At 29.3% G+C, this 13,509-nt stretch overlaps 1 protein-coding gene across 1 annotated transcript; it reads left to right on the forward strand.

Moving 5' to 3' along the window:
- The first annotated feature begins 11,082 nt into the window (after positions 1 to 11,082).
- Positions 11,083 to 12,587, forward strand: LOC114193441 (heat stress transcription factor B-4-like). Its single transcript, XM_028083244.1, has 2 exons — positions 11,083 to 11,571; positions 11,684 to 12,587. Exons 1-2 carry the CDS (start codon positions 11,323 to 11,325, stop codon positions 12,482 to 12,484), a joined length of 1,050 nt encoding a protein of 349 aa, XP_027939045.1. The 5' UTR covers positions 11,083 to 11,322; the 3' UTR covers positions 12,485 to 12,587.
- The last annotated feature ends 922 nt before the right edge of the window (positions 12,588 to 13,509 follow it).

Consider the following 13,509-nt stretch of genomic DNA (forward strand, 5'->3'; position numbering starts at 1 on the left):
CACTCACTACTAAGCCTAACTCAGTCTCACAAAATGATTCTAATAGTATGTTAGAAGTGAGTTTTAAGCTTAATTCAATCCCACAAAACTAACTTATAAGATAAAGTTTACACCTCACTTATATACTATGAAATTATCTTATCTCTAGTCGATGTGAGACTTTCAACACTATTTAAAAAAATTGTATAAAACCAAATTTCAAATCCATAAAAACCAAAAAAATAATAATAATAATTTGAAATCATGATTTTCTATTTTAACTTTTATGAGGAGAAAAACTATTGCGTGTCTCTAAGATTCCTTGTATTGTTGGTTGATATTTTAATTTTTGTCTTATTATTCTCTTTACCCCAAGCTTGCATACATCCAGTTGAAGTTGTCGGGTTATAAAAATTTTCCCAAAACTTGCACACAATTCAGCTTGAGGTTGGCGGATTATAAAGAAATGAATTTAATTATAACTACTTAAAATGTAAAGCAACGTACCTTTCTTCAAGTCATAGAATAAACTTAACCGTTATTACCGAGGACTCGAGGCAAGTTCTTTGGACATGTGGTTAGATTTTAATGACTTCTATATACCTTCATGCTTTGAGCACCGAGAAACAAGGAAAGATTCACGTGTAAAAGGCTCTTCGACGTACTAGTCACTAGAATAATTATGATATTTTGTAAAAGAAAATAAATATATGAGAGTGTGCATTTTTTCTGAAGAGTATAGTAATATTTTTAGGATTTTTGAATCCAAATGTGCATGTGATAAATATGGCAATGTGATATCAAATAAGTAAAATAACGTCTTTCTTTAATTACTTAATAATCATAATAATATTGTGCCAACATATCTATTTATATAGATTATTATGCAAATATGTAGTATTAAGGAATATTATGAAATATTTAAACTACCAAGATTTGACATAGTTATAGTTGATATGAGAATATTAAATATTGTGGAAATATCTTGGAATATCTTTGACTATAGTAAAAAAGACACGGTGACATATTTTAAAATAAGTATTTTTTTTTTACATTTGATATTCTTTATTGTTAGACGTAAAATTTGTGTCAAAGAGTCCGATATAAATGAATCTTTTTGCGTCTGATTATAAGAGATTCAAAGAAAATGAATTTAAAATATTGTTTGTAATTTTTCTTCCTAATTTCTCCCCAAACACATGCGAGGGGGCCCTTCGTTCTTTTACGATGACAACCATAAGTATTATTATAATTATAATATAACCTACTATTGTATTATATTTTACTTTATTTCTTTAATTAATTTTTTAATCATTAATATTAATGTTGTCGTTGTAACATTATTTATTTAATCATTAATTATATTTTATTCAAATTTTTCCTTTAATTATTCTTACTATTATTTAGTCGATCATTATATATTTTAATCAATTATTATTGTTATTATTATCACGTTAATAATATTAAATTTGTTTAATATTATTATTTAAATTAATAATTATATTTTAATAAATTATTATCGTTTATTATTACTATTTATTTATAAATTTTACTTTTGGATTTATTTTAAATTGATTTTTTTTATTATATTTATTATTTTATTAATATTAATGATATGTAATCCTATATTTTATTAACTTCTCCCGAACGTACTTATATATTAGAAATTCACTCCATTACATTGTTAATGTATTAATTAATTTGACATGCATGTTTTTCTTTAATTTATTTTATTAAATAAAACAAAAATGTCTTTGTGAAGTTTTTACTCACTCGTACACAATCTTATTTCTTAGAAGGATTTACCTTAATATTTTGCAAAGCATCTTTACAAAGATAAACTAAAAATGTTATTCTTCATAGATAATTTGGTTGTTAATAAATTGTCCAAGAATGTCAAGCAAAATTGGCAGTAGACGAAAATAATTATATAATTACCACGAAATATAGAAATGTCTGATAATTGACAAGAAAATACTAAACCATAATATCAAAGTAATGAAATTCCGGAAATGACAATTCATATAACTAATTATGTAAGTAATTGAATTCAAATATAGAATCAAATGTTTTTCATTAGCAAGTTATTGATATGGAGGTAATTCGTGAATTAAGTTATTTTGTATTATTATGGTTGTATTAACTTATTTGTTTTCGTTCTAAGTTATTCTATAATGAAAATGTTAATTGTACATAGGGATGACAACGGGTCAGGTCGGGCACGGATAGTGTCTACTACCCGCAACCCGACCCGCCACAAAAAATTTGCCCGTTACCCGTCCATTTATCTGCCGGATATCCGTTTAAAAAATATTCGCGGATATTTTTAAAACCCGCGGGTACCCGTGGATACCCGATACCCGTAAATATTTAAAAAATTTATATTTTATAAATTTTTTAATATAGAATTATAAAAATAAAATATAAATTAAATTAAATTTTAATTATAATTAAATTTGACATAATAAAATATACTGCCAATTTTAATTTTAATTAAATTTAACTTAATAAAATATAAATTAAATTTTCATTTTCATTTTTTTGCGGGTAACGGGTACTCGCGGGTACGGATAGTATGATACCCATACCCGACCCGTTTATAAGCGGGTATTAAAATACCCGCTACCCGCGGGTATTAACTATCCGTCGCGGATATTCGCGGGTACGGGTATTTTTGCCATCCCTAACTATACAGTTTTGAGAAAGGGAAAGGTTAATTATAAATTATACTTAAATGCTCAATACATTTTGTAAATGCATAGTATATTATATTTTATAACAAATTCAAAAAAATATTTCTTCAACGTGTTTAGTTCAAAGAATTGTATATGTAGCATTCAATTACAATCTTTTTAAACACATAAAGCAACAATTTCTTTTTTGTGATGGCTAAATTTACCTTCATTTTTGTAATTCTTTTCCATCATTAAACTATTTCTTCATTCTGTCACTTTTTTTTTCAAGAAAAAATCCATGTTATTAATATAATGTTAGAGACATGAAAGAGAATATTACAAAAATTATTCTTGAAAAAATTCATTTCAGTTAATACGCCAACTTGACACATCAAACATACAAATAAATATTGTTTGTTTATGTACTTTTACTTTGTGGATGTAACAATTGACATTTATAGATATTTTATTTTATAGTAATATATATACAATCACAACATTGTCATTGACTTTCCCAGTAATATTTGTTATTTAAAAGACTTTTTGTGTTTATAATATTTTATGTTTATTGTTATAAAACAATATTGTTTTGAGTTTTAATTTTAGCATTATTAGACATGAAGATTACATATAAAGGAATAAATAGTGAATAATATAAGCAACAATTACCTCAAAACAAATAATAAGGATAAAAAAGAAATAATAATGAATAGATAACAAAATAAATACGATATATATATATATATATATATATATATATATATATATATATATATATATATATATATATATATATATATATATATATATATATATATATATATATATATATATATATATATATATATATATATCAAAAATATTTAGGGTGTGTTCACTTGTGAAGATTGATTTGAGAGAGAGGGAGATGATCGATTTGAATGGATTAGAGGATAAAATTTGTGTTGTTCACTTTAAGGGATTTAGAGGTGAAAGTTAGTGGGTTTAGAAGTAAAATTTGTGAGTGATTTGATAGATATGATAGATTAAAAATTAAGTTTAATGAAAAGAAAAACAAGATTACCAAATTGCCCTTTATTTTAAAAGTAATTTAAAATTATAATTAGATAAGTTAGATTCATTTTAGAAAAAAATATTAAAATGAATAAATTAAAATAATATATTTTAATAAAAAATGTTTATAAAAAATTTTAATAAAAAATTTAAAATTAATAATAATTTTTTAAACTTTTTCTTTAAATCAATTTTGAAATTTTTGGTATAAATTATTTTTGTAAACATAATTTCAAAAGCCATATTTTTACATTATTATTATAGTTAAACTGAAAAATAAACTAATGACATAAATGTAATCTACTTGATATGCCCTCAAATCATGGCATACAAGATAGTAGGGCTGAGCATTGGGCGATTTGGATTGAGTTTGGGTCTAACCTGCTCAATCCAGTATTATCCATAGTTAACTTTTAACAATCCATTCCAACCGTTTATTTTATCGGATTGCGCAAATACGGTTAATTACGAATTCAGAGATTTTCGGACAGGTTGGTCAAGTTTACTTATACTAAATCAATGGATAGAAGAGTGATGACTGAATTTAAAATCAACAAAAACAAATTTCCAAAGATAGAAGAACAACATCTGTAATTTCCAGAAAACCAACAAACTTCAAGAAAACCAACAAACTTGAAACTGAGAAAAGAACAAGAAAAAAATAGGAAGATGAGAATCCACAACACTTGAAATGTTGTCTTTAATATTGAATCCACATCCCATGGTCCTTATCAGCCATTTCACCCAAAACTTGATTCTCAACCCTAACCTTGTGTTTGGATGGAGCATTTCAACAATGCTCAGAAATTGAAATGCTTTGTATTTGAATTGCTTGCAATTAAATTCCCTTCATTTTCTAAATAACTTGTTTGGATAAAGAAATTAAAATACCTTACATTTCAATTTCTTGTTTGGAAAAAACAATTGAATTTCTTGTGAGATAAAATTCGGGTCATCGGGCCCGTCGACCCGTTTATGTTGTCAGGCCAGCTTGGTCTGTCTAGGTCGTTGGGCCCGCCCGGACGGTGTGGGTTGTCGGGCTTGACCGACCTGTTTGAGTTGTCAAGCCCGCTCGACCCGTGTGGTCATTAAGTCACCCGATCTGTCTAGATCATCAGACCCGCCTGACCTGTCTGGGTTGTTGGGCTTGCTCGACCATTTGTGTCGTCAGGTCGGTCTGATTCGTTTGGATCGTATGGCCAGCCTAGCCTGTCATGTTTGTCGGGTTTGCCGGGTCCGTTTGGAATTTAGTCTACAGTGTGAGGTTGTGTGAGAAGAATTTCAAATTTCACCTTTTTTAGGGTATTTGAATTTCTTCTAATTTAGCTAATTGAAAAACTTCAAAAAAATGCATGCATTTTAAATGCTTTTTAATTTCTCTATCCAAACAAAGCATTTCATTACAAAGAATTTCAAATTCTCCAAATAAATGAATCACCCTCTTGAATTGCCTCATCCAAACACACCATAAAGGTGAGAACTTTTGATGAATATCAAAATTCTGCATAAAGCATAGATAAAACATACAAGAAAGACATTATTTTGAAAGGAGAAACAAGCATCAGAAGCACAAGTAAACCCTATAATCATACACAAGCCTTGTCTTTTTTCTACCAAACTCTTTTTCTCTCAATCAACAATGGTAGAGCGCAGAGGAGGCGGTGGTTACGACAATTTCAGGCATGACTTATACTCGTTTTACCCGCTTCAAATTACCCATTTATACCTGAATTCATACTAAACCGACTGCTACCATTTTTTTTCCGGTTTGGTCGGGTACGATCAATTTAGAATTTTATGCTCACCCCTAGGAGAGAGGATTGGAAAATAAAGGAATCCCCCCCCTCCCCCCTCTTTCTTCCTTTCCCTTCTCCTCAAATCTGCTGAAGTGAACAATTACATCACCTTCAAATTAGTCTACTGATTTTCCTTCTCTATGAACAGTAAATATGTCAATAAATATGTCCAAGTGAACATAACATTAAGAAGATTAAACTTTGTGAATTTGCCAATAAACATATAATAGAGAACTTAATTGTGTACTTTTATCAATAAATATACTTTGCATTAAATGAGTGTACATCTTCTCGTGCATTGATTTTGACACAAACATTAAATGAATGTTGTATCCTCCAACACACATTTTACAACCTTTGCCAACCATAATAGGTATATGCTTTTATCTTCTTAACAATTTTGCAAATGTCTTAGGCACAACTTTATATCTTGCAATAAATATCTTTGGACTTCGTCACTCTTCTCACACACCCAACTTTTCCATCATTCCAAAAAACTTTGTAGATGTGTTATGTGTAGAAGCTACATAACCATATCAACACTATCATAACACCAACTCATGTTCTTTTTTTCTCAACCTCATTGAAAAATAATTTTAAAATATGTATGAATAAAAAACTAAAAGTCATCTTGAATTACCAAAATTGAAAATTAATTTAACATATATACATTAATTTTTAAAATCCATGCTTTGCATAGGTAATACTAGTACATTACAATTGAAACCATCACAAAGTGCAAAATTTTTAAACATCAAAAAGAAATTCAAAAAACTAACCAAAAATATAAATTTTCAAACACTCTATAGTATGACACATGGTTGCATAATAACATGACAATGTGTTTTCTTAACATGTATCCACTTATTTTAGGAATGGCAATTAGGGCCTGGCCCGCAGAAAAAACGCGGGGCGGGCCAGGATAGTGAGCCCGCAGGCCCGCGCGGGCTCGGCCCGCATAGGCCCGCGGCCTGCGCGGGCCGACCCGCAAGCCCGCATAAAATTAAAAAAAAAAAACTTACACTTGTGTATATTAATTACTTCTTTTATGGACTCTTGCATTAACATTTCAAATTCTTGTATAACTGGAAAAGACAAGTATTATGTAATTTTTAATGTGCTAAAATGTAAAGAATACATTGTGTATGTCAGTATGAATATGATGAAAATGTTGAATTATCAATTTATCATCTAGTTCCCCAAAGTCTTTACTTAATTTTGTGAACTTCTTAAAGTTTCCCAATTTTTAAACATTGAAAGTTTTATCATAAAAAAAATAACAAAATTAAAAATTTAAAAAAAGTGGGCTAGCCCGCGGGCCCGCAGGCCCGCGGGCCAACGTATATGCGGGTTGGGCCAGAGTATGCGACCCGCATAAAATGTGAGGGCGGGGCAGGCCGGCCCGCGTGTGCGGGCCTTATGCGGGGCGGGCCGACCCGCATTGCCACCCCTAACTTATTTTATCTCCTATTTTTTGAATTTCATTATTTTTAAATATTCAAAATACTATACATATTTAGTTATACATAAGTATAGATATTTCTTTCATATTGTATATTTATATAAATATAATTATAAATATATATAAAAAAGTTAAAATGATAATAGTATCATAAAATGAAATAAAGTAGTCATGATTTTTATATTGAAATTTAAAATAAAAAATATATATAAAAAAATGAATAATAATAACGTAATTTGAAATATATAAATATCTAAATAAAAATATTATTTTTAGAATGAAAACAACACAGTTAAAATAATTAAAATGATAATAACAATAAATTTGACATGTTTTTTCTATTAAAAATTTAGTACCACCATGATTTTAAATTAAAAGTTCAAATAAAAAATATTTATAAAAAGACAAACAAATAGTAATAACATAATTTGAAAAATATAAATATAGAAATTAAAATAAATATTATAACATTAACCAAATAAGATGAATTACCACTTAACTACAATTATAGATAATAGATTATATATATATATATATATATATATATATATATATATATATATATATATATATATATATATATATATATATATTTTAAACCTTTCAACAATCAATAATAATTTCATTGAAAAGAAACAACTAAATAAAAAATTTACCAGTTAACTATATCTATCAAAAGATGTTTTACATAAAATAATTTAAAAAATGTGGTTTTTATAAAAAGATTTAATTGGGGTTCTCACATTATTTATGTTTACTTAGTCCAATCTAAAAGACTAAAATATTATTACCATATTAAGATCTGGTTTTTTTTAACCAAATGTTTTTTTATATGCTTAATTTATTTCTTAAAAATAATCTGGTGTGGAAAAATTCTGTGTAAAGACATTTAAGAGTGAAAAATAAAATAAAATAGAATAATTTTTCTGTTGATTAAAATTAACTTTTGAATAAGTGAAAAATAAAATTTTTAGAGAAATTGTGTAAAACTTTCTATAAAATCAGCTTACGGATAAACTAATTTTAATGATTAGAAAAACTAATTTAGACATTTTCATATTTATTTCCTGTAAGTATTATAAAGAAAATCGTTCAAAAGTCGTAGTTCAATATTGTATAACGTAACTTATTTTTATTCCTAAATATAAATATGATAGATAATCTTTAAGAGTCCATCATTGATAATTTATTTTTTGATTTCTATCTATAACTCCGAATTAAAATAAAAAATTATGAATAATTTTAAATTTAATTAAACATTTATAAATATCTTACTTTGTTTATAATTGTTGTTGTAAAACATACTTATCGATTTAATACTAAATTATTAATTAATTAAAATATTTTAAATTATGCATTTAAAACATTATAGTAATTATTATTCACTGTACGCATTTTAAATATATAAATATTATATTAGTAGGTGATGATAATATAATGTTATTAAGTTAATATATAGAATAAAATTAAAGTAAAATATATCAAAAAAAATGAGAGAATAATGGTTGATAATTAGAGAAAAAGAGAAAAAGAGAGATAGACGATTCTGTAAAAAAATTTGTAAAAGTAACGGTCAATTTTAAAAAATTTAATAAATAATTATATTTTAAAAAATAAAATTGGTATTTTGAAATGTGAACACAAAAGAGGGAATCATCTTTATATATTGTTATATATATTGTTATAGATAAATAAATTATGAAACAATTTTTTAAGGAAATAGCATGAGTATTAATAGAATAATTAATTGTAGTGCTTAATATTAACATAAAAAAACTAATATTTAATTATTTTATTTTATATTAAGTATAATTATATTTATTAGATCCAGTCCAGCTAACAACTATTATGTATTTAATTTTCTATCAGTGACTGAAAAATTGAAGGTTTCTTTATTCTATATAATTTAAATTAAACCAATTAGTCAACTAATGCACACAAAAGCTTCGGTTACACATAATTTATTGATGATATTTATTAATTGAACAACATAATGGAAACAAAATACACACAAGCCTTCTTCTTCGATGCTGATAGCATTTGGGCTCATGCTAATCCAGCCCAGAATGTGGGTATCATGGCAGTTTCTTTCTGCATCCCCATCTATTTCTTTTTGTACCCTCAAATAATGTGTAATTCGGAATGTAAGTTTTATATTTCAGAATATATAATTTAAAATAAAGCTCTTATTTTTGTATTTTAAAACATACCATCTGAAATGAAAAAAAATTATATTCTTAAATACATAATTCATAATACATTTCTTATTTTGTATTCTCAAATGTATGAACATAAAACAAAAAATGTCGAATAGTACATTTTAAAATAAAAAAAATTTATGAAATTACAGGTCAAAATTATGAAGGTGGGGGAAGAAATGGCCTGCTTCGAAATGGGCCTATTTTCAGTGTGGTCATTCTTTAGCCCAACTGTGTGTTGTTGTGATTTTCTAATGATAATTTCGAGGTTTTTGGGATATTATTGACCTAAATTCAAGGTTGATATGCAAAAGTTTCTTCACTCTCAAATTTAGTTTTTTAATAGGTTTCTTTATTTTTTTTAACCTAATGTATTAATATATTTTCTTTTTTAATTTTCAAACTTAGTTTTTGGCAAGTCTCAAATTTATCAACAAGCCAATATATTATGGTGAATAATAAATGGGCTATAAATATTGAATTTGATACAAAAAAACAAATGATTTCCCTATTGTTTTGCATTGGCACTTTACCCCATACCACACTACTCTTTCACTTTGACCACTATAAATAAGTAAATAAATATGCTTTTCACTTTTATGATTTAGATATTAAAAAAATCTTCACTGGCCACTTATTGCCCACTATGATTTTCAAGCAACTTTTCAGTTTTTTTCTCTTTTTGACCTTCCATCTTTTCCTTGCAAATTATGGTATCTGTGCCCTCTTAATTAACAAAACAAATAATACAGCTGTAGTTAACGGCAATATTAAAAAATCCATAAAAAAAATGTATGGGAAATTGAATTAGTATAACTTTTTCAATACAATTGATGATAAGAAAAAGTACAATGTACATAAGTTAAATTTGTATACATTTTTTATATAAGTTTTTAATTAACGAAAAGAATAATTTTGTAATTTTTTATTATTTGATAAAAATCTTTATAGAGAAACCTGTTGGTGTATGAATATAATATTGGTTTTGTGGAATGGGGAAAGGAGGTGGAAAAGTTGTAAGTAAAAATTTTGGTGGAAACTTTTGAGGGTCAATAATTGAATTCAATCACCTGGGCACGTGAGCAGAATGAGGTTAAGCGTTAGAAAAGCCAAACGTGGAATCTAAACGTAAAAGTAAGGGAAAGAAAAACTGCAGCAGCAGCTATAGAGTTAGGTGTTCTAAGTAAAAGTGATTATCACACTGCCACATCATGTTCAAGTTTCAAAACTCTGTTACCATTCTAAACTATTTCTATAAATATTTAGAAATATCTCTTATTTTTTTGACAATGTTATTTATTGTAACTTGTAAGAGTGGATGAAAGTTTTTGAGAGAGTTTTGGAAAGGTACAAAAGGTAAAAGAGGAGACTTATATTCTCTTCTTTCACAAGATTCCATACATATATTTAAATTCATTTTATTGAGAGAACAAAAACTATAACATATCACCACTTTAATCTCTCTCTCTCTCTTTGCTTTGAAATTGGAGATATCTTTCTTGATTACATAATTATTCAACCCAAAACCATGGAAAAATTTCAACTTTTTCTTTTCTTCTTCTTTTTTCATTCTTTGGGATGGTGAAAAATGTTAACCACCAAACAAAAGTCAGAAAAGAAGGAAAGTGTTTGAGTTGGAAGAAGAATTGCAAAAAATGGCAACACCAACAACAACAACAACATCAACATGGTCTTTGCTCTCTGCACTGCACTCACTGCACCTTCTTTCTCTTGTGCTCTCTTTTAATTGGGTACGCGCCATCACTGTCAGAAAAACCTGAACTCTTTCTCTGCATCACTAACACATATACGCACAACAACACAATAAAATCTCAAACACATAGAGTCACGGGTTTGCCTTGAAAAACCCTTATTTCACACTCCTCCACACAACTACTTACAGACACTTATTCCCTCACACGTTTATGTCTCTCTATACTACTTTTTCTGTCACCATCATTTTTTAGTTTCATTTTTATATTTCTTTTCCACTCTCCCAAAACAAAAAAAGACAAGCCAAAGAAACCACGTTAGACAGAAACAGCATCGGTTTCTCTCTCCCCTCCTTTATAGCACCATTCATTCATTCCCATGCTCACTGTCTCTTTCTCTCTCTGATCTCATCTTCCTTCTGTCACTTCCCTTCTCTTGGCTTGGCAATGGCTCTTCTACTTGATAACTGTGAGAGCATTTTGCTCTCTTTGGACACACACAAATCTGTTCCTGCACCTTTCCTTACCAAAACATACCAACTTGTCGATGATCCTGCCACCGACCACATCGTATCTTGGGGCGAGGACGACGCCACCTTCGTTGTTTGGCGGCCCCCAGAGTTTGCCAGAGACCTTCTTCCCAACTACTTCAAACACAACAACTTCTCAAGCTTCGTTCGCCAACTCAACACCTACGTATGCCATTTACTTCAAACGCAACAACTTCTTAACTCGACCTTAAAGATGTTACATTTTGTTTTTTCATTCTCCTCATTAACCAACTTGCTCTTGCAATATTTTGCAATAGGGTTTCAGAAAGATCGTGCCTGATAGATGGGAGTTCGCAAACGAGTTCTTCAAGAAAGGAGAGAAGCACTTGTTGTGCGAGATCCACAGAAGGAAAACCCATCACCAGCATCAGCAACAACAAGTGCAGGGCATGCACCAGCAGCATCAGTTTGGACTCAACGTTCCCCCTTTCTTTCCCTTCCACAACAGACTCAGCGTGTCCCCTCCGCACGACTCGGACGAGTTAGCCAATTGGTGCGACTCGCCGCCCAGTGGAAACAACATCGTCAACAACAACAGCTACAACACTGTCGCTGCACTTTCTGAAGACAACGAAAGACTGAGGAGAAGCAACAACATGCTCATGTCAGAGCTCGCACACATGAAGAAGCTTTACAACGACATCATCTACTTTGTTCAGAACCATGTCAAACCCGTGGCTCCAAGCAACACTTACCCTTCTCTTCTACTATGCAGTAACAACAACAATAGCATATCATCACAACCCTCTCACATAAACAACGTTTCAACAGTTCAGAGACCGGTGAAACAGTTTGTGGGGTGTTATTCCAACAACAGTACTAGGCAAGCGCGTGCTGTGAACTCTCCCACTAACAGCTCCATCACCATCGTTGAAGATGAACCTAGCAGTAACAGCTGCAAGACCAAGCTTTTCGGAGTGTCTCTTCAATCCAAGAAAAGGGTGCACCCCGAGTACGGATCTAACAATCTTCTAAGTTCAGAAACAAATAAAGCCCGTTTGGTTGTGGAAAACGATGAATTGTTTGGCTTAAATCTCATGCCCCCTTCAACTTGTTAGTCATAACTTTTAGACTAATCTTGCCATTTCCTTTTCAATGCTTCTTCACATATATGTATAAATATGAAAAAATATATATAATTTTTTTCTTTGATTTTTAATTTTTGAAGTATGCAACTGATGTTGATGGATACGCGCGTGTGTGTGTGTGGAGGCTATATTGTATTGTGTATCTATCATTTTGGCTAATATTTTCATGATGAACAAGAATGATTGTAGGAGTTAAAAAAGAGAGAGAGAGAGAGAGAGAGGGAATGAAGCAATATAACTGTGGATTTGAAATTGAAAAATGATATGCATCAAAATTAATGGAGATGGTTGGATTGAAACAAGAGAAGTTAAAGGAAAGTATAAATGTTCAACAACTGTGGGTGGTGCAACTCATTGGGATGATGAGAATTTTTGTCTTTCATCGGGTGAAGTTCTTCTTTTTATGTGCATGAGTGAGTTGCATTAATGAGAAAGAGGGAGTTAATGATAAAGAGGGTTCTTACAATTTTCTTGGGGAAAAAGCTGAGGACTGAGAATGTTACAGGCTGGCCGGAAGTAAAAAGATACGATTTTTCTCTCTGGGGCTTTTCTTGACCAAGCCCCATTAATGGCCTCCGTGTACGAAGTGAGGAACACGAAACCAAACACTTTGCATCGCAATTCAAAAACTCATGAAGTGACGGGTGATGTTACAAAGATTCATGTTATTATTATTATTATTATAAAGGACCTGACAGCAAATGACAAAGTAATATTCATAAAAAATCCCATTAGTAGTAGGATTTGTTTGTGGATGCTATCATTGTTCTCTCATTAATTTATACATCAGACAATAATTCATTAACAATTAGAGATAGTACTATGATTTCAAGAAAGAAAAATAGTTATGTATGATACTTTCGATGTTGTTGTTTTTTTCACTTTTATCGTTATATATGTCTCGTGTTTCAGAAAAAAGAAAATTAAATATTAGTTTTGAGTAAATTTTAAAATTAGTTTATTTTAAAATTTTCAACTAATTTAATTTTTATTTT

This window comes from Vigna unguiculata, chromosome 8, assembly GCF_004118075.2.
Source record: "Vigna unguiculata cultivar IT97K-499-35 chromosome 8, ASM411807v1, whole genome shotgun sequence".
NCBI classification, from domain to species: domain Eukaryota; kingdom Viridiplantae; phylum Streptophyta; class Magnoliopsida; order Fabales; family Fabaceae; genus Vigna; species Vigna unguiculata.